Source organism: Vipera berus, assembly GCF_964194415.1.
Source record: "Vipera berus genome assembly, chromosome: 3".
Lineage (NCBI taxonomy): Eukaryota > Metazoa > Chordata > Lepidosauria > Squamata > Viperidae > Vipera > Vipera berus.
The window spans coordinates 5,504,069-5,528,450 of record NC_138204.1 but is presented as its reverse complement, the minus strand read 5'-3'; the positions used below and the strand labels follow the sequence as shown (position 1 = coordinate 5,528,450).

At 44.2% G+C, this 24,382-nt stretch overlaps 1 protein-coding gene across 11 annotated transcripts in view; it reads left to right on the top strand.

Moving 5' to 3' along the window:
• The window catches only part of UCKL1 (uridine-cytidine kinase 1 like 1), a 64,269-nt gene extending 42,102 nt beyond the window's left edge, over positions 1 to 22,167 (top strand). For 4 of the 11 annotated variants that reach the window (XM_081323766.1, XM_081323770.1, XM_081323774.1 and 1 more), the window contains exons 8-15: positions 5,088 to 5,107; positions 7,725 to 7,823; positions 9,960 to 10,053; positions 12,231 to 12,293; positions 17,061 to 17,183; positions 18,467 to 18,574; positions 19,888 to 20,044; positions 21,730 to 22,167. In XM_081323766.1, the coding sequence (XP_081179892.1) occupies positions 5,088 to 5,107; positions 7,725 to 7,823; positions 9,960 to 10,053; positions 12,231 to 12,293; positions 17,061 to 17,183; positions 18,467 to 18,574; positions 19,888 to 20,044; positions 21,730 to 21,806 (741 nt within the window). In that variant the 3' untranslated portion in view covers positions 21,807 to 22,167. Of the gene's footprint in view, positions 1 to 5,087; positions 5,108 to 7,724; positions 7,824 to 9,959; positions 10,054 to 12,230; positions 12,294 to 17,060; positions 17,184 to 17,932; positions 18,076 to 18,466; positions 18,575 to 19,887; positions 20,045 to 21,729 lie in introns of those variants that run through there. The other 7 variants (XM_081323768.1, XM_081323767.1, XR_014025914.1 and 4 more) reach the window with 6 other exon arrangements.
• Positions 22,168 to 24,382: the final 2,215 nt, after the last annotated feature.

Here is a 24,382-nt window from a genome sequence, read left to right as displayed (position 1 = left end):
ATGTGTTTTGCATTGATGCCCTGAAGCGTTATGTCATAAAATCACCAGGAGGAGAGCTAGACGTGAAAGAGAGCAGCCCTCTTTGATCTTATTTCATCCTGCGAGGCCTTTGATCTTTTAATTGCAAAGGAAAAGAACCCTGTTATCCCAGGTGGCAGCTGAGATTTGACAAAAAAAGATTTCATCTCCAGAGATTTTGTCTCTGATTCCTGTGGCCCATTCTAGTCAGTATTATATTCAGGAGGGAGGGAGGGAGGGGAGGAGAAAGAGAGAGGGAGGGAGGGAGGGAGGAAGAAAGAAAAAGAAAGAGAAAGGAAGGAAGGAAGGAAGAAAGAAAGAAAGAAAGAAAGAAAGAAAGAAAGAAAGAAAGAAAGAAAGAAAGAAAGAAAGAAAGAAAGAAAGAAAGAGGAAGGAAGGAAGGAAGGAAGGAAGGAAGGAAGGAAGGAAGGAAGGAAGGAAGGAAGGAAGGAAGAAAGAAAGAAGAAAAAGAAAGAAAGAGAAGAAAGGAAGGAAAGAGAGAGGGAGGGAAGGAAGGAAGGAAAAGGGGAAAAAGGAAGGGGGAGAGAGGGAGGGAGAGGTGAAAGAAAGCAAAGGAAGGAAGAAAAATAGGAAGGAAAGAAAGAAAGAGAAAAAGAAAGAAAGAAAAGAGAGAAAAAGAAAAGAAAGAAAAAGAAAGAAAGGAAGGAAGGAAAGAGAAAGAGAAAGAGAGAAGAAGAAAGGAAGAAAAGAAAGAGAAAGAAAGGAAGGAAGGGAGGGAGGAAGGAAGGAAGGAAGGAAGGAAGAAAAAGAAAGAGAAAGGAAGGAAGGAAGGAAGGAAGGAAGGAAGGAAAAGAAAGAAAGATAGGAAGGAAGAAAGAAAGAAAGAAAGAAAGAAGAAAAAGAAAGAAAGAAAGAGAAGAAAGGAAGAAAGGAAGGAAAGAGAGAGGGAGGGAAGGAAGGAAGGAAAAGGGGAAAAAGGAAGGGGGAGAGAGGGAGGGAGAGGGAAAGTGAAAGAAAGCAAAGGAAGGAAGAAAAATAGGAAGGAAAGAAAGAAAGAGAAAAAGAAAGAAAGAAAGAGAAAAAGAAAAGAAAGAAAAAGAAAGAAAGGAAGGAAGGAAAGAGAAAGAGAGAAGAAGAAAGGAAGAAAAGAAAGAGAAAGAAAGGAAGGAAGGTAGAAAGAAAGAAAGAGAAAGAAAGAAAAAAATCAAAAGGAAAGAGAAAGAAAAAGAGAAAAAGGAAAGAAAGAAAGAAAGAAAGAAAGAAAGAAAGAAAGAAAGAAAGAAAGAAAGAAAGAAAGAAAGAAAGAGGGAAAGGAAGAAGGAAGGGAAGGGCAAAAAAGGGAGAGGGAGGGAGAGGGAAAGAAAGAAAGCGAAGGAAGGAAGGAAAGAAGGAAGGAAGGAAAGAGAGGGAGGGAAGGAAGGAAGGAAGGAAAAGGGGGGAAAAGGAAGGGAGAGGGAAAGTGAAAGAAAGCAAAGGAAGGAAAAAAATAGGAAGGAAAGAGAAAGAAAGAGAAAAAGAAAGAAAAGAAAGAGAAAAAGAAAAAGAAAGAAAGAAAAATAGGAAGGAAGGAAAGAGAGAAAAAGAAAGGAAGAAAAGAAAGAGAAAGAAAGGAAGAAAAGAAGGAAGGAAGAAAGAAAGAGAAAGAAAGAAAAAAGAAAAATCAGAAGAAAAGAGAAAGAAAGAAAGAAAGAAAGAAAGAAAGAAAGAAAAAGGGAAAGGAAGAAGAAAAGGAAGGGCAAAAAAGGGAGAGGGAGGGAGAGGGAAAGAAAGAAAGCGAAGGAAGGAAGGAAAGAGGGAGGGAGAGGGAAAGAAAGAGAGGCGAAGAAAGGAAGAGAAAGAGGGAAGGGAGAGAGAGAGAGTGAAGAAGGAAGGAAAACGTGTTCTTGAAATAGAGTTTCTTGGGGGGGGGGTCTCCTCTCTCTTACCGTAGGGCCTTGAAGCGGTGGAAATATTTTCTTCGTTAACGAGTCTTATCTGCTGTTATTTCTATGGTTGTGGATTTTAATTTTTTTTTCCCTTTTAAACGCTTTTAACGTTTTTACGTTGCAAGCCGCCCAGCGCCGTTGGATATCAGCTGGGCGGCGAATGAAATCTCATAAATAAATTTCGTAATAAATAAAATAAATGTCATCATTCATAGAGAAAACAAATCTCATTAATTAACCCACGGAGCAGACAAATCACAACCCGGGTTGGAAAGAGGGAGAAATCTCCCACGCAGCAGCCTCTGTCTTTGCTTGAAATGCCTCGGGGGTGATGCCGTCTTCATCTCCATTGCTTTGTTGTTGTTGTTGTTGTCGTTCTCTTCCTCTCTTCCTGCCATCAGCTCTTTCTTTGCTCGCACTTTCAATTCAGGCTTCGTTCTCGTGAAGGGAAGAAGCCGGGGAGGAAGGACTGAACTACCGGGTTTTCAAACGGGAGGCTTCTGAAACATACAAACGGAAAAGAACGAACGAGAGAGAGAGAAAGAGAGAGAGAGAGAGAGAGAGAGAGAGAGAGAGAGAGAGAGAGAAAACAACAACAAAAAACCCACACAAACCGATGACCAGAATTTTCCACCCACCGATTAGAGACGGAAAAGGTGGCAATGGTGGGCGAGAGGCAGCGTTGAGGACCTGGGCGGAGATGTGGGGGCAAAAAAAAAGACCCGCCACGTCTCTTGAGGATATGTCTGCGACTCACCTTTTGGGTGTCGTGAAAAATATCGCCCAGTGACCTCCCAAAACAGTGTTTGGAGGTAGTCCTCAACTTACAATCATTCGTTTAGTGACTGCTTAGATAAAGGATGCTGTGCTTCAGGGGTTAGATGGCCTAGACCAGGGGTAGGCAACCTCGGCTCTTTTATGACTCATGGACTTCAACTCCCAGAAGTACATGAGTCATAAAAGAGCCGAGGTTGCCTACCCCTGGCCTAGACATTGATATTTGAACATAGATCTTTTTAACATTTATACTACAGAATAGAATAGAATAGAATAGAATAGAATAGAATAGAATAGAATAGAATAGAATAGAATAGAATAGAATAGAATAGAATAGAATAGAATAGAATAGAATAGAATAGAATAGAATAGAATAGAATAGAAAATATGGAATGGAATGGAATGGAATGGAATGGAATGGAATAGAATAGAATAGAATAGAATAGAATAGAATAGAATAGAATAGAATAGAATAGAATAGAATAGAATAGAATAGAATAGAAAGATGGTAGAATAGAATAGAATAGGATAGGATAGGATAGAATAGAATAGAATAGAATAGAATAGAATAGAATAGAATAGAATAGAATAGAAAGATGGTAGAATAGAATAGAATAGAATAGAATAGAATAGAATAGAATAGAATAGAATAGAATAGAATAGAATAGAATAGAATAGAATAATAGAATAGAAAATATGGAATAGAATAGAATAGAATAGAATAGAATAGAATAGAATAGAATAGAATAGAATAGAATAGAATAGAATAGAATAGAATAGAATAGAATAGAATAGAATAGAAAATATGGAATGGAATGGAATAGAATACTTTATTGTCACTTTAAATGTACACTAATCAGCATACATTAAAATGGAATTTCATTGCATTCAGCTCTCAGAAAAATGCCATTTTGCATAAACCCACATAGACACAGAGATATGTGACACAAAGAAACATCACAATCTAGTTCATATATATATAGAATATATATAATAGAATATATATATATATATCTGGCGAAAAAAAGGATCCTGCAAATTTACAATGGCATAAGGAGCAAAGCTGTTGCAGAATCTAGTAGTCATGCTATAAATACTTTGAAACCTCCTCCCAGAGGGGAGCAACAAAAGCAGACCATGAAGTGGGAGTGTGGGGTCTCTAAACAATGCTTATTGGGTTTATTGGTTTCTCCTAATCTAGTTGAATGTTAATATATATTAACATTATATATTTGCAATAACCCAATATATTTATTGGGTTCTCCTAATCTAGCTGAATGTTAATATACATTGCTAGTCCATGTGTGATATGCCATACGTTAAATAATAATGACTATTTGAAGTTTCAACAGCATCCCCATGGTCATGTGATCAAAATTCAGGCACTTGCCAACCAGCATGTATTTATGACAGTTTATTTAATTTATTTATTTTATTTAATTAAATTTTTATACCGCCCTTCTCCCGAAGGACTCACGGCGGTGATTGCATTGTCCCAGGGCCATGTGAACACCCTTTGTGACTTTCCCAGCCGGCTTCTGACAAGCAAAGTCAATGGGGGAAGTGAGATCCGTTTAACGACCACACGATTCACTTCACAACTTTTCAGTTAACAATTGCAGCAATTCAGCTAACTGTGGTAAAAGGTTTTGTGCAAATGAGGCACAACTCACCAAACTTCCTCACTTCGCAATGGAAATTTTGGACTCAGCTGTGGTCGTAAGTCGAGGACTACCTGTATTTGATATTAAAGTTCCTTAGGATAGAAAATTCTATCAGAAGGATCTTCTCCTCTCAATCACAGATATTTTTGGATGGGAAACTCGGTTGGTGGAATTCCCAAACGGGCTTTTTTTCCCAAGAGGCAACTGGACTTCCTTTGTTTTTCCTTGAAGACGTTTCGCTTCTCAGCCAAGAAGCTTCTCCAGTTCTGGGCGTCAGTTCAGTTCTTCAGAACCGGAGAAGCTTCTTGGAGGAGAAGCGAAACGTCTTCAGGGAAAAACAAAGAAAGTCCAGTTGCCTTTTCAAAAAAGCACCTTTGGGACACCCCCCTCCAAGACCTAGATGACTGAGGGTCTCCATAGACATCCGGGGGTGGAGCCCTCTCTTTTCATGTCCTGTCTAGCTTTTCATGCCAGACATTTGAACCCTGAACATCTCAACAGGACTTCGATGGTGTAGAGATGGTGACCTTTGGTTCAACCTTCACATGTCTACCTGTGTTTCCACCTGCCTCGGAAGCCAATTATCGTGGTTTGTTGGAGTGTTCTCATTTAACATCCTTTTCTTTTGATCTCTCTCTCTCTCTCCCTCTCCCCTTAAACCCCAATTCTCTGGGATGGGGCCTGTTCTGTCGGTTTTCCTACCTGGTTTCACTCCAAATGTCTCAACCCACCTGATGGATAGAGGAAACTACGCTGGGATATGTGAGGAACCAATTGGCATCCTGGTTTGATTTGAATACTAAATTGTGTGAGCTTCTTCTGCTGGTGCTCAAAGGCGCATGGGGGAGGACGCCACGGCGTGGGTCAGCATGCCCTTCCTCTAACCCAGCTGGTGTGGTTTAGTGTTGGCTTCTGTAGCAAACACGGGGTTTGCTCCTCTTCCCTCACCAAAGTAGACCTGCCAACGATGGCCATCATTAGGAGAACATTTGGAACAGGTTTCCGAGGAGCAGACCCAACCTCTGGACTCAACTTAATTAAGTAACTTCTGGAGGCCATCAACACGATGAGGTGATTCTAGGGACATTGAGTCAAACATGGTGAGGTGACTCCATGGACTCACAAGGTCCATTCAAAGGGCTGGGAAGGAGAAGAAACTCAAGTCACTGCTTCCAAATTCCAGATAGCCTCCATCTTAGGTGGCCTCAAACACAGGTGGTCTGATACTCATGGCTGCATTTGAGATACTTTAAGATGGCGGAATTCAGTAGAAGACAAGGGAGGCTGTCTAGCAGCCTTGTTTTTAAGGGAGTGGACACGGAGAGAGTGTAACATGTAGTCTGGCCCTGTTCTGTCTCTTGAAAACAAAGCCCGAGAGGCTTTTGGTGAGGTGGAAACTTGAGATGGTTGCCACCTCGAGGCAGAAAAGAGCCATATTAAGTAATTCGGTGGGTTAGTTGAATGTCTATAAGCCGTGTTTTTCAGCTTTAAGATGTATGCACGTCAACTCCCAGAATTCCTCAGCCAGCAAACATTATCTACACAACAAAACAGTGTTTTTCAAGCTTGGCAACTTTAAGATGTGTGGCCTTCAACGCCCAGAATTCCCCAGCCAGCCACGAGGGAATTTTAAACTGGTGATGTCAAATTAACCAAAATGAGGATCTGAGTCACTTTGTTACCCGTTGATGCTGCCAGATGCATTTGGATTCCTGTATTTGGATTCCTGATTGTTGGAATATCTTGCTTGTCTGCCTGTCTGTTGCTTTAAAACCAGCCTGGCCAAGGTTTGCAGCTTTTGAACCGCATCTGCTTTGGTTTGTGCGGACGTTGTTAAAAACAGCATCCTCTTTTCTTGCGAAACTCTGGGATTGAGGGCGCGGAAGGAATCCACGGGTGTCCTTGGGCCCAGCCCAACCAACCACACAGAATCGGTAGGGGGGGGGGTTTTGATGCATTTCATTGTCCTGGTTAAGTTCCCAGTCACCTTCTGGGAGACAGGATAGGGTGGCAGCTGCCAGGATTGGGGCGGATCAGAATAAGGCCCTTCTTGAATCAATTCTTTTGAGTTTTTCAAACTTCTGGCCAATCCCCTTCTCCATTGCTCCTGTTGTCTCCCTTCCCTGTCTAATTATTATTGGCGGTCTGAGCTGTTGGGTGGTCTGGATTTCATCCCTGTCATTCTCGTAAAAACCTTGTGCCCGCAGAATTGTCACTGGCTGGAGAGCTGAATTTTGCTTTTTTTTTTTTCAAAATTTGGGGCGCTCAGTGATCTCTGAGCTTGGTGGTTTTCTTGCAGACGTTTCATGACCCAACTAGGTAACATCAGCAGGGCACTGAAGAGACCACCAAGGAACTCATAGTCCTCCTCCTCCTTCCCCAAACCCCACAGTCTGTTCTACCACTGATGATGTTACCTAGTTTGGGTCATGAAATGTCTTCAAGAAAGCCACCAAGCTCAGAGAGCACCAAGGACCCCACAGTCCTCCTCCTCCTCCTCCTCCTCCTCCTCCTCCTCTTCCCACTGATGATATTCCCTAGTTTGGTAATGAAACATATGCAAGAAAAACAACCAAGCTCAGAGAGCACCAAGGACCCCACAGTCCTCCTCCTCCTCCTCCTCCTCCTCCTCCTCCCACTGATGATATTCCCTAGTTTGGTAATGAAACATATGCAAGAAAAACAACCAAGCTCAGAGAGCACCAAGGACCCCACAGTCCTCCTCCTCCTCCTCCTCCTCCTCCTCCTCCTCCTCCTCCTCCTCCTCCTCCTCCTCCTCCCACTGATGATATTCCCTAGTTTGGTAATGAAACATATGCAAGAAAAACAACCAAGGTCAGAGAGCACCAAGGACCCCACAGTCCTCCTCCTCCTCCTCCTCCTCCTCCTCCTCCTCCTCCCACTGATGATATTCCCTAGTTTGGTAATGAAACATATGCAAGAAAAACAACCAAACTCAGAGAGCACCAAGGACCCCACAGTCCTCCTCTTCCTCCTCCCCCTCCTCCCCCTCCTCCTCCTCTCTGCCCCCTGCACTCCTTTCTAGCACTGATGACGTTACCTAGTTGGGTCATGAAACATCTCCAAGAAAACTGCCCAGCTCAGTGAGCACCAAGGACCCCACAGTTCAACCCTGAGCTACAAATTGTCTTTCCAAAATGTACGACACGGCCCAAGATTGAATAACCTTAACCTTAAGCTGGGTGGTGTTGCGAGACCTAACCTGTGCTTCTTAACTCAAAAGAGGAGCTGAGGCCTTTCCTGCTTTGGATGATCCAGGGAAGGTGGCCAGAAGCCTGTGTGGTTAGTTCGGCTGGGGAAAAAGAGACCTTAGGAAGATCTTTCTTCAAGTTGACCCGTGCCTCTCCTTCACTTGCAGGGCAGCGCTGGCTTCTGCTCACCAGTGCCACCCTCTCCCCAAGACCCTCAGCGTCCTGAAGAACACGCCCCAGGTCAGGGGGATGCACACCATCATCCGGTGAGTGTTCAGCCTCCCAGTTGGTGCAAATGTTCCCCCACCCACCCTCCTGTGATGACCCAGGGCAGAGCACAGAGGCAATGCAGTCAGCTGGCAATTCAAGCCGCCCTTTAATTGCTCCAAGTTTTCCCCAAATGCTCCCACATTTCCGGCAAGCCTCCAACAAAAGAAGACAAGCACCCCTTCGGCTGACTCTGGCTGCAAGTCGTTTCACATGCAGTCCGATTAGAAGAGGAATTTACTCAAGGCCACAGAGATAACAAGGATTGACACATACATTGTAAACCTAATGAGCCGGTGTGAATACAAGCTTGCCTGAGCAGTTTTGAAAGAGAATCTGAAATACAGCCCGAGGTCTTTAAACATTCAAACAACGTTGTCAGTCAGTCCAGTAGTCAGAGTTCCCAGGTTTCCAAGCAGAAGTCACAGAACAAGAGATCAGCAACAATACACGAAACTCCAAGGAATCAGTGTTTGTTCCCGACATGCCCCTCCCCACAGCGTCTCCTTAGTGCCCAGGTGTGCCTTGTGGAGAGGGGCGGGACGCTCTCCTCCTGAGTAGTTAAGCCTGCCTGTGTTGTTCCCTCCTTCTCTCCACTCTCCGTGCTCTAGGATCAGGTGGGGTGGGCCTTGTTCATCACCTGAACTCTGTCTCTCCTGTTCATCCGGTCCCAATCCTGAAAGACCCTGGCCTACCTCGGCCTGCTCTTCCCCACATTCCTCTGAAGCAGGGGTTGGCAACCTTAAACCCTCAAAAGAGCCGCTTGGACCCATTTCCCAAAGAAAAAGAAAACACTGGGAGCCGCAAAACGTGCACGGGGGGGGGGGGAAACTTGATTGAAGAGTTTAATTAAAAAAGAAATAGAGGCTGCTGTGCATGAGTTCTCCCTCTCTCCCTCTCTTTCTCTCCCTCCCTCTCTCTCTTCCCCCCGTCTCTCCCTCTGATCTTCTGCTGGCCTCTGACAAGCTCACACACATTCTTAATGGGCTGGCTCTCCTGCCCTTGGTCTGCCAGTCCTCTTCCCCCAGTGAGTGAGAGAGAGTGAAAGAGAGAGAGAGAGAGAGAGAGAGAGAGAGAGAAGGGAAGCACAAGTGCCTCTCTCTGTCTCTGTTACTCTCTCTGCGAATGGCAGAGGACTGGGAGCCGCATGCAGCTCCAGAGCTGTAGGTTGCTCACCCGTGCTCTGAAGCCACAGACACCTCCGTCAGGCTCTGACGGAGGCATGACACCTCCTTATTCTCCTTCCCTTTTACTCTGCTACAAACTCAGGGGTGTGGAGAACACAGGCAGTCCTCGACTTACAACAGTTCATTTAGCGACCGTTTCCAGTTACAAAGGCACTGAAAAAAAGTGACTTATGACCGTTTTCACACTGTTGCAAGATTTCCCGTGGTCATGGGATGAAAATTTGGACGCTTGGCTACCGACTCACACTTATGACGGTTGCCACGTCCCGGGGTGTGTGTGTGTGTCACATGATCCCCTTTTGCGACCTTCTGACAAGCAAAGCCAGTGGGGGAAGCCAGATTCACTTAATAAGTGTAAGTGTGAAACGGTCACTAAACAAATGCTTGTAAGTCGAGGGCTACCTGTAATGGAATTCTACTTTATTGTCAAGCTGCATTAACCAAACCTTGACAGCTTCAAAGTACAATTTTTCCGCCATCCCCTTTGAAGCTCAGTAATCTGGAGCAGGGGTGCACAATCCCCGGGCTGTGGCCCACTGCCGGTCCTTGAACCCGTTCGGAACTGGGATGCGGAAGTAGCAGGCAAGCACATGTGCACATTTCCCCACTTGCAAGAGCAGCGGGCAGGCGCGCACAGTCTTATTTGCACAAGAGGCAGGCGCGCATGCCTGCTGCTTCTGCAATTGGAGCTGCATGCACATGCGTGCTTGCCTGCCTCTCACGGGGAACCATCCCCTCTTTCCACCCCGCTGGGCTGCAAAGCCAGAAAAGTTGGTCAACTGTGACTTTATCTTGTTTCTTGTTCTATCCCTTATGCAGCGGTGGGCTAAGCTTCCTCTTATCTGTCCATTTCATCGGCAGCCTTCTCCCTGTCTCGCAAGGTCATCCTCACATACCGTTCACACCCTCCAAGATCATATTTGCCCCCACCCGCTTTTCTCTTTGCAGGAACAAGGAGACAAGCCGGGATGAGTTTATTTTCTACTCCAAACGGCTAATGCGTCTTCTGATTGAGCACGCGCTCTCTTTTCTGCCCTTCCAGGTAAGTGGCAGAGACAGAAGAAATGTCTGCTTTGTAAGTTGGTTTAACAATGGAGACCTGAACTTCAATGGACACTGGGCCTTGATGAGAAAAATTAAAGTTTTACCCTCAGGCTGGAAAAAAAAATCAAGTACATAAGTATAGAACAGGCGGTACTTGGCTCAAGAGCAGTAACTGCAAAAGGGATCTTGGACTCCTAGTGGACAATCGCTTAAACAGGAGCCAGCCGTGTGCAGCAGCTGCCGAAAAAGCCAACACAGTGCTAGGCTGCATTAACAGAGGGAGAGAATCAAGATCACATGTAGTGTTAATACTGCTTTGTAATGCCTTGATAAGACCACACTTGGAATACACCATCCAGTTTTGGTCACCACAACCCAAAAATGATGCTGAGATTCTAGAAAGAGTAAAGGGAGACATAACTGATGATTTAAGGGACTGGAGGCTAAGCCACATGATGGGAAGTTGTGGCCCAGGCTGAGAATTTTAATTTTAGTTTTAATTTTAATTTTAACTGGGGTTTTACTTATGCAGGGACGAATATAATTTTTTTTAATCTGTTTTTAACTTTGGTATTTTTGTTTTTAATCACCCTGTAAACCGCCTTGAGTCCTTCGGGAAAGGGCGGTATATAAATGTAATAAAATTAATAAATAAATAAATAAATATTGAGTCTAACAAAGAGAAGAACTGGCGTGACACGTTAGCAGTTCTTCCAATATTTGAGGGGCTACCACAGAGAAGCGGGGGACAAGTTATTCTCCAAAGCACCTGAAGGCAGGACAAGGTGTAATGGATGGAAACTAATCAAGAAGAAAACCAACCTAGAACTAAGGACAGATTTCCTGACAGTTAAAACATTTGACCAGTGGAACAGCTTGCCACCAGAAGTTGCCGGTGCTCCATCACTGTAGCTTTTAAAGAAGAGATTGGACAGCCATTTGTCCAGAAAGGTATAGGGTCTGCTAAGACATCCAATGTCCCTTCCACTAGTATAGGTGGTACCTTGCTCAATAGTAGTAACTGTGAGAGGGATCTCGGAGTCTTAGTAGACACTCACTTCAATATGAGCCAGCAGTGTGCTGCAGCTGCCAAAAAAGCCAACACAGTGCTAGGCTGCATTAACAGAGGGATAGAATCAAGATCAAGTGAAGTACTAATACCACTTTACAAGGCCTTGGTAAGGCCACACCTGGAATACGGCATCCAGTTTTGGTCACCACGATGTAAAAAAGATGTCGGGACTCTAGAAAGTGTACAGAGAAGAGCATCCAAGATGATTAGGGGGCTGGAGGCTAAAACATACAGGGAACGGTTGCTGGAATTGGGTATGTGTAGTTTAACGAAGAGAAGGACGAGGGGTGACATGATAGCAGTGTTCCAATATCTCAGGGGCTGCCCCACAGAAGAGGGAGTCAAGCTATTCTCCAAAGCACCTGAAAGCAGGACAAGAAGCAACGGATGGAAACTAGTCAAGGAGAGAAGCAACCTAGAACTAAGGAGAAACTTCCTGACAGTCAGAACAACTAACCAGTGGAACTACTTGCCTCCAGAAGTGGTGAATGCTCCAACACTGGAGGTTTTTAAGAAGAGACTGGACAGCCATTTGCCTGAAATGGTATAGATGACCTCCAAGATCCCTTCCAACTTTATATTATTATTATTATTATTATTATTATTATTATTATTATTATTATTATTATTATTATTATTATTATTATTATTATTATCTCTGTTGGAATACAATTCTGAATTCTTTTGTCTGTCCACAGGAGTGCATAATGCGTTGATTTGCTGCAACAGTCAGCCTAAAACAGGATCACTGGTGCAACCTCTTAATAGGGTTTTATCCAAATCAGAGTTTGCATGCAGTGGTCCTTAAGTGAACCCATTGTCCACAGTGATGGATTTTATTTTATTTTTTGCCAGAAACAAAGTACTGTAAACTCCAGTACCTGGCCAAAAAAACAACAACAACCTTGTCAAATCATGGTCATGTTTCCATGAGACACTACAAATAGCTGCAAAAGTGGGCCTGTTACCAAGGGCCCCAAATGCCCACAGGTGGTAAGGGGCTGCCTGCTTGTCAAGGACCATTTTTGACATCTGTCATAACTTGCAACGAGGAGCACCCGTATTTATTATTTAATTTATGCCATTCTCCTTTTTGCCTCCAGAGCTGCACAGTGCAAACGCCGCAAGGCCAGGACTACGAAGGCTGTACATACAGTGGGAAGCAAGTAAGTCGAACCAGCAAGAGATCTTGGAAAAGAAAATTGTGTGACCGTTCATTAGCCCGTTTTTTTTTTCTGGATTGTTGGCATTTTGCATTTAGGTTAAAAATCTTATTTTTGTAAGGCTGTTTTAATCAAGAGTGCCTCGGGCAGTTCCTAAAGTTCTTAGAGCAGCGTCAGCAAGAATTCAGAGCGGAAAATGGAAACACAAAGATATAGAGCCACCCAACAGCGCAGGAAACGTAACGAAAATGCCCCTCCACCCCATCCAGGGATCTGATAACATCAGTACCCTCTTCTTTGTGGCTAGAGAGAGAGAAAGAGAGGGAGAGAGAGAGGGAGAGAGAGAGAGAGAGAGAGAGAGAGAGAGAGAGAGAGAGAGAGAGAGAGAGAGAGAGAGAGAGAGAGAGAGAGGGAGAGAGAGAGAGAGAGAGAGAGAGAGAGAGAGAGAGAGAGAGATTTGAAAACCGTTTTAAATATTTTTCTAACAGTGTTGTTGTTGTGTTGTTGTTAGTTGCGAAGTCGTGTCCGACCCATCGCGACCCTATGGACAATGTTCCTCCAGGCCTTCCTGTCCTCTACCATCTTCTGGAGTCCATCTAAGCTCACTCCTACTGCTTCAATGACTCCATCCAGCCACCTCATTCTCTGTCGTCCCCTTCTTCTATTGCCCTCAATCTTTCCCAGCATTAGGCTCTTCTCCAGTGAGTCCTTCCTTCTCATTAGGTGGCCAAAGTATTTGAGTTTTAGCTTCAGGATCTGGCCTTCTAAAGAGCAGTCAGGGTTGATCTCCTCTAGGACTGACCGGTTTGATCGCCTTGCAGTCCAAGGAACTCGCAGGAGTCTTCTCCAGCACCATAGTTCAAAGGCTTCAATTCTTTGGCGCTCAGCCTTTCTTATGGTCCAGCTTTCACTGCCATACATTGCAACTGGGAAGACCATAGCCTTGACTATACGCACTTTTGTTGACAGGGTGATGTCTCTGCTTTTTAGTGTGCTGTCTAGATTTGTCATGGCTTTCCTCCCCAGGAGCAAGCATCTTTTAATTTCTTGGCTACAGTCCCCATCTGCAGTGATCTTGGAGCCCAGGAAAATAAAATCTGTCACTACCTCCATTTCTTCCCCATCTATTTGCCAGGAATTGAGAGGGCCAGATGCCATGATCTTGGTTTTCTTAATGTTTAGTTTCAACCCAAGTTTTGCACTCTCCTTCTTCACCCGCAACAAGAGGCTCTTTAGTTCTTCTTCACTTTCTGCCATTAGAGTGGTATCATCTGCATATCTTAGGTTGTTGATGTTTCTTCCGGCAATCTTAATTCCAACTTTTGATTCATCTAGCCCTGCCTTTCTCATGATGTGCTCTGCATATAAGTTAAAAAGGCAAGGCGACAGTATACAGCCTTGCCGGACTCCTTTCCCAATTTTGAACCAATCAGTGGTTCCGTGTCCAGTTCTCACTGTTGCTTCTTGGCCCGCATATAGATTTCTCAAGAGACAAATAAGATGGTCTGGTATGCCCATCTCTTTAAGGACATGCCAGAGTTTGTTATGATCCACACAATCAAAGGCTTTAGCATAGTCAATGAAGCAGAAGTAGATGTTTTTCTGGAACTCTCTAGCTTTTTCCATGATCCAGCGTATGTTAGCAATTTGATCTCTAGTTCCTCTGTCTCTTCGAAATCCTGCCTGTACTTCTGGTAGTTCTCGATCCACATACTGCTGGAGTCTAGCTTGTAGAATTTTAAGCATAACTTTACTAGCATGAGAAATGAGTGCAATGGTGCGATAGTTTGAACATTCTTTGGCACTGCCTTTCTTTGGAATTGGAATGTAAACTGATCTTTTCCAATCCTGTGGCCACTGTTGAGTTTTCCAAATTTGCTGGCAAATTGAGTGTAGCACTTTTACTGCATCATCTTTTAAGATTTTGAATAGCTCAGCTGGAATACTGTCACCTCCACTAGCTTTGTTGTTGCTCAGCTTTTCTAAGGCCCACTTCACTTCACATTCTAGGATGTCAGGCTCGAGGTCAGTGACCACCTCATTGTGATTATCAGGGACGTTAAGCTCATTCTTGTATAGTTCTTCTGTGTAATTTTGCCACCTCTTCTTAATCTCTTCTGCCTCTGTTAGGTCCCTGCCATTTTGGTCCTTTATCATGCCCATTTTTGCATGAAACGTTCCTTTCATCTCTCCAATTTTCTTGAAAAGATCTCTGGTCCTCCCTATTCTATTGTTTTCTTCTATTTCTTTGCATTGTTCATTTAAGAAGGCATTCTTATCTCTTCTAGCTATTCTTTGGAATTCTGCATTTAATTGGGCATATCTTTCTTTTTCTCCCTTGCCTTTCGCTTCCCTCCTTTCCTCAGCTATTTGCAAAGCTTCCTCAGACAGCCATTTTGCTTTCTTGCATTTCTTTTTCTTTGGGATGGTTTTGGTTGCTACCTGTTGTACAATGTTGCGAACCTCTGTCCATAGTTCTTCAGGCACTCTGTCTATCAGATCTAATTCCTTAAATCTATTTGTCACCTCTACTGTATATTCAACAGGGATATGATTTAATTCATACCTGACTGGCCTAGCGCTTTTCCCTACTTTCTTTAATTTAAGCCTAAACTTTGCAACAAGAAGCTCATGGTCTGAGCCACAGTCAGCTCCTGGTCTTGTTTTTACTGACTGTATAGAGCTTCTCCATCTTTGGCTGCAGAGCATATAGTCAATCTGATTTCTGTGTTGACCGTCTGGTGATGTCCATGTGTAGAGCCGTCTCTTGGGTTGTTGGAAAAGAGTGTTTGCTATGACCATCGTATTCTCTTGACAAAATTCTATCAACCTGTGCCCTGCTTCATTTTGTACTCCAAGGCCAAACTTGCCTGTTATTCCGGTTATCTTTTGGCTTCCTACTTTAGCATTCCAATCCCCCATGATGATAAGGACATCATTTCTGGGTGTTAGTTCTATAAGGTGCTGTAGGGCTTCATAGAACCGGTCAATTTCATCCTCTTCAGCACCGGTGGTTGGGGCATAGACTTGGACTACTGTGATATTGAATGGTTTGCCTTGGATTCGAACTGAGATCATTCTGTCATTTTGAGGATTGTATCCCAGTATTGCTTTTCCTATTTTTTTATTGACTATGAAGGCTACTCCATTTCTTCTGAGGGATTCTTGCCCGCAGTAGTATACCTGATGGTCATCTGAATTAAATTCACCCATTCCTGTCCATTTTAGTTCGCTGATACCTAAGATGTCAATGTTTAGTCTTGTCATCTCTTGTTTGACCACGTCCAGCTTTCCTTGATTCATGGATCTTACATTCCAGGTTCCTATGGAGAAAAAATCTTTACAGCATCGGACTTTCCTTTCACCACCAGACATATCCACAGCTGAGCGTCCTTTCAGCTTTGGCCCAGTCGCTTCATTCTTTCTGGCGCTACTAGTACTAGCCCTCTGCTCTTCCCCAGTAGCATATTGGACGCCTTCCGACCTGAGGGGCTCATCTTCCAGCGTCATATCGTTTTGCCTTTTGGTACTGTCCATAGGGTTTTCATGGCAAAGATACTGGAGTGGGTTGCCATTTCCTTCTCCAGTGGATCACGTTTTGTCAGAACTCTCTGCTATGACCTGTCCGTCTTGGGTGGCCCTGCACGGCATAGCTCATAGCTTCATTGAATTACGCAAGCCCCTTCGCCACGACAAGGCAGTAATCCATGAAGGGGTCTAACAGTGTAGAACCTCTGAATTCACTTGGGTGTTAGATCTAGGCTAATTTAGTTTGGTATGTTTTAATTTTGGTCTTTCAATGTGGCCCAGAGTCCAGTGTATTGTGAGATGGATGGAAGAGGTAAGGGAGGGAGGGAGGGAGGAAGAAAAGAAAGGGAGAGAAGGGGGAGAGGGAGGGAGGAAGGAAGGAGAAGGAAAGAAGGAAGATGAGAAGAGAGAGAGGGAGGGAGGGAGGGAGGAAAGGAAGGGTAGATAGGAGGGAGGGAGGGAGAGAGGGAGAAAAGAAAGAGAGGAAGAAAGGAAGGAGGGAGGGAGAAAAGAAAGAGAAGGGGGAGAGGAAGGGAGGAAGGAAGGAAGACGAGAAGAGGATGGAGGGAAGGGAGGAAAGGAAGGGGAGATAGGAGGGAGGGAGAGAGGGAGAAAAGAAGGAAGAAAGGAAGGAAGGAGGGAGAAGGAAAGAAAAGATGAGAAGAGGGAGGAAAGGAAGGGAGGGAGGGAGAAAAGAAAGGAGAGAAGGGGGAGGAAGGAAGGAAGGAAGGAGAAGGAAGGAAGGAAGATGAGAAGGAAGGGAGGAAGGAAAGGAGAGACAGAAGGGAGGGAGGGAGGAAGGAGGGAGAAGGAAAGAAGGAAGATGAGAAGAGGGAGGAAAGGGAGGAGAAAGGGAGGAAAGGGAGGAAGGGAGAAAAGAAAGGGAAGTGGGAGAAAGGAAGGAAGGAGGAGGAAGATGAGGGAGGAAGAAAAGGAAAGGAGGAAGGAAGGAAAGGGGGAAGAAAAGAAAGGAGAGAGGGAAGGGAGGAAGGAAGGAGAAGGAAAGAAGGAAGATGAGAAAAGGGAGGAAGGAAAGGAAGGGAAGGGAGGAAAGAAAGCAACCAGGTCCAGATGTTCTCTTCTGTTTATCAAAGTGAGCCTTTCTGCTTTCCTGGAGCAGACCATTGTCTGCCTAGAGGTGACAAGAGAGAAATCAATCTCTGAGCTTCCGTCTAACCCAGAGAAGGCAGAAACCACGGTTGCGTGGAAGGCTGGCAGAATTGCACCGTCTCTCTCTTCCAGATCACCGGCGTCTCCATCTTGAGGGCTGGAGAGACCATGGAGCCAGCCCTGAGGGCCGTTTGCAAGGATGTCCGGATCGGCACCATCCTGATTCAGACAAACCGATACACGGGAGAGCCTGAGGTAATAAGGCCAAAGCCCATGGACGATTCAGGACCTCTTAGCAACGCGCTTCGCGATTGGTTTATTGGTTAGCTCTCCACCGGAAACCGTGTCCCTGAGCCCTCAGCACCTTTTAAGTTGCGTGGACTTCAACTCCCAGAATTCCCCAGTCAGCCACGCTGGATCTGTTTAACGTTTGTTTGTCTGACAGAGAGAAATGAGTGGATTCTAGTTTGGTGTGTTTCCCCCAGTTTCAGGCTACCTGAGCTATTTTTAAAACTTTTTTTTAAAAAAAATAATATATTGGGGAGAAAAGTTAACTAACTTTTTTCCCCAATATATTATTTTTTAAAAAGTTTTAATTAAAAATTATACATATTGTTTTCTGCTTGGTTGTTTGTCTGGTGTTAACCCCTGCTTATCTGGATGTAGGTTAGGGTATGTATGTGTGCGTGTGCGTGTGTGTGTGCATACTCATATGTGTATATGAAATGAAAAGACCAGAACACGTCCTTTCCAGCAGCCTACACCCAGATAAGCAGGGATTAACGCCAGACAAACAGCCGAGCAGAAAACTATATCTTAATCAAGGAATTCCCAAGGAGAAAATCGTCCCCTGGCAGAGCAAGCGACTGTTTATAAACAGGGAGCAAACCCCACAATCGCCAGCACTGATGATGTTACACAGTTGTGTAATAAATAGCAAAACAACAACAACTGAGCTGTTTGTCCTTTGTTTTCAAGTAATATTGTTGCATTGTTGTACACAGATCTTGATGGCGCTTTGAAAGCAGGAACTTTACCGCAAAAAAGCACGATAGAAATCCTTGTAAGGAATAAATACACAGGCAGTCCTTGACTTACGACCGCAATTGAGCCCCAAATTTCTGTTGTTAAGCGAGACATTGATTAAGTGAGTTTCGGCCCATTTTGACAACTTTTCCCGCCACGTTTGTTAAGCCAACCACTGCAGTTGTTAAGTTAGTAACACGGTGGTTAAGTGAGTCTGGCTTCCCCCATTGACTTTGCTTGTCAGAAGGTCGCAAAAGGGGATCACGTCACCCGGGATGCTGCAACCGTCATAATTTTTAGTCAGTTGCCAAGCATCTGATCACAGGACAATGCGACGGTCATTAAGTGTGGGAAAATGGTCATAAGTCACTTTTTTCAGTGCCGTTGTAATTTTGAAGGTCACTAAACGGACTGTTGTAAGTCGAGGACTACCTGTACATAAATAAATACATAAGTAAATCTCTCAGGCGCTCCTTCCTTACCCCCTCATGTCTGTGTCTCTTCCCTTTCAGCTACACTACCTGAGACTCCCAAAGGACATCAGTGAAGATCACGTGATTTTGATGGACTGCACCGTCTCCACGGGGGCAGCGGCCATGATGGCCGTGAGGGTGCTGCTGGTAAGGGAAATGAGGATCTGGGTAGTCCTCAACTTACAACGAGGCTGGTTAGCAATTGTTAGAAGTTGCCACAGACCTATCTTGCGGCTACTTATGACTTGGATCCAAAGTTACAATGTTTTTGCCCACCCTTATCCCCGGCACTTGCTCCGGTGACTGAACTTCGAGTGCTGAGCCTCAGTTCTCTCATCTGCAGCATGCACATAATAATAATTCTTTTATTTTATTTTATTTTATTTTATTTTATTTCATTTTATTTTATTTTATTTTATTTTATTTTATTTATTTATTTATTTATTTATTTATTTATTTATTTATTTTTATTTTATTGATTTTATTTTATTGATTTGATTTATTTTATTAATTTTATTTTATTGATTTGATTTATTTTATTATATTAGTTATTTATTTATTATTTATTTATTTTATTGATTTGATTTATTTTATTTCATTTATTTATTTTATTATTTTATTTTATTGATTTTTATTGATTTGACTTATTTTATTTTGTTTTGTTTTGCTTTATATTATCTATACCCGTGGTGGTGAACCTATGGCACGTGCGCCATCGCCCCAGTCCTAGGCCTACAGCTGGGTTTTATAAAACCTTTTTGCTTTAGGCCTCCGCCACCATGTGCAAAAAAAAAAAAGTTCAATCAATCAATCAGTTTCAACTTGCAGGAAAAAAAAAGATCTTGCAAAGTTGGAATTGATTGATTGAACTTTTTAGTCCCACCCAGTCTGCCGTTACTACCCAGCCACGCCCACCCAATGGGCCATGCCCACCTGGCACCCAACCATACATAAGTGGTTGTTTTGGGTTGAAGTTTGGGTACTCGGTCTCTAAAAGGTTTGCCATCACTGATCTATACATAGTCCTCAATTTGCAACCATTCATTTAGGGACCATTGAAAGTTATAATGGCACTGAAAAAAGTGACCTATGGCCATTTTTCCACACTTATGACCGTCACACCATACCCATGGTCACAGGATCAAAATTCAGACACTTGATAACTGGCATGTATTTACGATGGTTGCAGCGTTTCGGGGTAAACGTGATCGCCATTTTGTGACCTTTCCAGGTGGCTTCCAACAAAGGGGGGAATCCAGATTCACTTAAAGACTGCGTGATTCATTTAACAACTGCAGTGATTTGCTTAATGGCGGCAAAAGAAGGTCGTGAAATGGGGCAAACTGACTTAAGCGCCTTACTTTAGCGGCAGAAATTTTGGGCTCAATGGTGATCTACGAGTAAACCAGAAAGTAAAGCTAGGATTGAAAGAGAGACTGAAATCCCTTTGTGTCCATTAGGATCACGACGTTCCAGAGGATAAGATTTTTCTTCTCTCCTTGTTGATGGCCGAGATGGGCGTCCACTCCGTCGCCTATGCCTTTCCACAAGTCAGGATCATCACAACTGCTGTGGACAAGAAAGTGAATGACCTTTTTCGCATCATCCCTGGTATTGGTGAGCGGTTCCATCTGGGATGTAAAATTGTTGTGACCATAAGACACGAATGGATGGGAGGATTTAGGGAAAAAGCTGGTTGGAATACGGGGAAATGCAGGTAGTTCTCAACTTACAACAGTTCTTTTAGTGACCGTTTGAAGTTATCAAGGACTGAAAAAAGTGACTTATGTGTTCTGTACCAGTCTGCTACCAGCCCTGCAGAAAAGGCAGGGACAACCCCTTTTACAAGAAGGCAAGAGGCTGGAATTACGCCTGCCAAATTTATGGATACAAAAACAAATAGAACAAGACACGAACCAAGAAACAGGAGCTTTTCAAGCGGTTGCCTTCAGCAAACCAGCCCTCCCACGCATTCCCCCTTTTATATAGTTCAGGGCGTGGCTTCTCTCTGCCTCCTTCTGAGGAGCCCCATTGCCTTCCTCTGTTTACTCCTGATTGATTGCCTCCTGCGTCGGGCATCCTTGAACAGGGCCAGCTGTGGGTCATCTTCATCCACGCTGTCAGGCTCACACAGCTGGGTCTGCACCGTGACCAGGTGAGAGGGGCCTGGCTGAGGGCTCTCATCAAGCTGTCCAACCCCCTCAGCAAGCTCTTCAACGCCCCCCTCCTCCTCCTCCTCTGAGTCGTCCGACCCAACTGCCGAACCCACAGGCTGACCCTGAATCACAACATTATGACTGTTTTTCACACTTAAAATTGTCTAGGGAGATTTTCAGTTATCCAGGTCATAGTTATCCCAAAGATGCTTTTTCACAAGGCAACTGGACTTTCTTGTTTTTCTCTGAAGACGTTTCAGTTCTCATTCAAGAAGCTGAAGAGCTGAAGAAACTTCTTGGATGAGAAGCGAAATGTCTTCAAAGAAAAACAAGCAAGTCCAGTTGCCTCGTGAAAAAGCATCTTTGGGCACACTTACAACTGTTGCAGCATCCCCATGGTCACGTGATCAAAATTCAGACTTTTAGCAAGTGACATGTTTTTATGACATCTGCATAAAAACATCCAGGGGTCATGTGATCCCCTTTTCTGACCTCCTACACGTCAATGTGTAGGGTAGGGAGTATTACCTTGATTATTCAACAATCATGGGGACATCATGGGGAGGTATGGCATAATGAAGAGAGTTTGGTGATAGTGGAACCAACGATTGTGCAAAGACCAAGGAACTGGTAAGTAGACCAGTTCCTTAGAACCTCTCTGGATAAGGAGAAGACGGGAGATTGCCCACATGGGCTCCAGACAGCTACTCCTCACAAGAAGACTACAGGACAGTGTTTTTTTCCCAGTTTGAAGGCTGGGAGGTCGCGTCATGTGACTGCACTGCTTAGCAATAGCACTTCTTGGTAGCCAACATTAAGGATATAACTCTAGATCACGGGTGTCAAACTGCCAGCCCGCGGACGGGATGTGTCATGCCAAAACTGCGCCCGCCCCATTGCCAGCAATGGGGAAAAACCTCACGATACATCGCAAGACGTCACCTGACGTTGCGAGTTTGACAGCCCTGCTCTAGGTCATTATGTGAGGACCTCACATGAGCATAATTTGCAAAATCCTGCCAGCTTCCTTGTTGACTCTCAAATTCACCAAGCAAGGTAAACGTGTTGTGGGAACGCAGTTTTATGGGCGTTGTGGAATCCTACTCAATAAATGTGAATCTCAGCGTTTCTCCTGCTGTTTTCTAGGAAATTTTGGAGACCGTTACTTTGGCACGGACGCCCCGCCGAATTGGAGCGACGAGGAAGACATCCTGGACTCTTGACTATTGTAAAGAAACTGCTCTGAAGCAGTGGCAAATTCTGCATCCCCATCTTAACCCATACCTTCGTGCACTCCGCCGTAAATCTCCAAACGCTTAAAAAAAAGAGAGAATATTTTGCAAAGCAGCTATTATATTTTTCTTCTTCGTTTTGCATCAGAAGCTGAAGGAGTATTTTTTAAGGAGGGGAGTGGGGGTGGCAGGGTAAGAGAGTGGCACCTGGCTTTTTTTTTTTTAAGTATGCACGAGTGTCTTCGAGTCCAGAAGCAGTTTATTTTAATTTTTAAAAAAATTTAATATAACTTATTTTATTAAAAAAAAACAACACACACCACACTTCCTTGGCAAAGCTGTGAGTATTTCACTCTGGTCTCTTGTCATTTCTTACCCAGAATTGCAAAGCCAGGCAGGTGTCAAGATTTGGTCTGATGAGCAAATAGATAGCCCTCAATTTACAGCAATTCATTCCGTGACCGTTTGAAGTTACAGCGGCGCTGAAAAAGGCAACTTAAAATGGCGACTCCCGCTGATGACCACTGCAGCGTTCCCCCTGGTCACATGATCAAAATTCAGACGCTTGGCGAATGGTTCATATTTATGACGGTCGCAGCGTCCCGGGGTCATGTGATCCCCTTCTGCGACCTTCTGACAAGCAAATAGTCAGCAGGGGAAGCCTGATTCCCTTAACCACCGCGTTACCATCTTAACAAGTACAGTGATTCAGTTAACAACCGTGGCCAGAAAGGTCGCAAAATGGGTGCAAAATTCACTTAACGGCTGCCTTGCTTAGCAGCGCAAATTTAGGACTCCATTGTGGTTGTAAGTCAAGGACTGTCTATATTTTCTGCTGGCTAAAAAGAATGAAAAACCCGTTTGTTTGTAAATATTTATTTAATTTTACGGTTTCCCCCTGCACGGATCTTTTTTAAACTTTTTATTTCAACACTTCGCAGCGTCTTAGTGCAGACAGGAAGAGCCTTGGTGGAGCAGTGGGCTAATGCCTCCTTAAGTAACACCAGCTGCCTGCAATTAGTGCAGGTTCGAGTCCCACCAGGCTCAAGGTTGACTCAGCCTTCCATCCTTCCGAGGTAGGTAAAATGAGGACCCAGATTGTTGGGGGCAATAAGCTGACTTTGTAATAATGCCGCTTGGGGGGGGCCCCGAAAGCCCTAATAAGCAGGCATATACATAGAATGAAGGCTATTGCTAAGCACATTGATTTGTGCTTTAGATTGTAAGCCGCCCTGAGTCTTCGGAGAAGGGCGGGATATAAATGGGATTAAAATAAATAAATAAATAAATAAATAAATAAATAAATAAATAAATAAATAAATAAATAAATAATAAGTGCACTGTCAGGGATCACCACGAGGGGAGGGAGTGATGGTGAAGTGGAAGATTTGACACGCTACACTTAACTTACACACACACTGCTTGTGGAAGGTGGTTGCACAAGATGACTTTTCTATTAAAGCTGGAAACAACAACAACAACAACAACAATCTAGGAGGCAGGGCTACCATTTACCGAACTGCTAAATCAGAAATGGGGGGGTGGGGGGGGCAACCTTGGCAACTTTAAGACTTGTGGACTTCAACTCCCAGTGTTCCTCAGCCAGGCATGCTGGCTGAGGAATTCTGGGAGTTGAAGTCCACAAGGGCCAGGTTTGAAGACCCCTGATATATAAGGCATCACCATTATATAACCTTAGTTCCAGGTTGTTTCTCTCTTTGATCAGTTTCCATCCGTTGCTTCTCGTCCTGCCTTCAGGCGCTTTGGAGAATAGCTTGACTCCCTCTTCTTTGGGGCAGCCCCTGAGATATTGGAACACTGCTATGGATTCTCCTTCAGCTTAATTTGTTAGCCATTTGCCTATCTTCTTCTGAGGTAGGTTGAATAGGGACACGGTGGCTCAGTGGGTTAGGACGCTGAGCTTGTCGATCAGATGGTCGGCAGTTTGGCGGGTCGAATCCCGAGTGCCGCGTAACAGAGTGAGCGCCTGTTACTTGTCCCAGCTTCTGCCAACCTAGCAGTTCTAAAGCACGTAAAAAATGCAAGTAGAAAAATAGGGACCACTCCGGTGGGAAGGTAACAGCGTTCCGTGCGCCTTTGGCGTCTAGTCATGCCGGCCACATGACCACAGAGACGTCCTCGGACAAGCGCTGGCTCTTCGGCTTTGAAACGGAGATGAGCACCGGCCCCTAGAGTCGGAAACGACTAGCACGCATGTGCGGGGGAACCTTTACCTTTACTTTATACCATTTGGACAAATGGTTGTACAATCTCTTCTTAAAAATTTTCAGTGTTGGAGGATCCACAACTTCTGGAGGCAGGTTCTTCCACTAGTTAATTGTTCTCACTGTCTGTCAGGAAATGTCTCCTTAGTTCCAGGTTGTTTCTCTCTTTGATCAGTTTCCATCCGTTGCTTCTCGTCCTGCCTTCAGGCGCTTTGGAGAATAGCTTGACTCCCTCTTCTTTGGGGCAGCCCCTGAGATATTGGAACACTGCTATGGATTCTCCTTCAGCTTAATTTGTTAGCCATTTGCCTATCTTCTTCTGAGGTAGGTTGAAAGACTAGG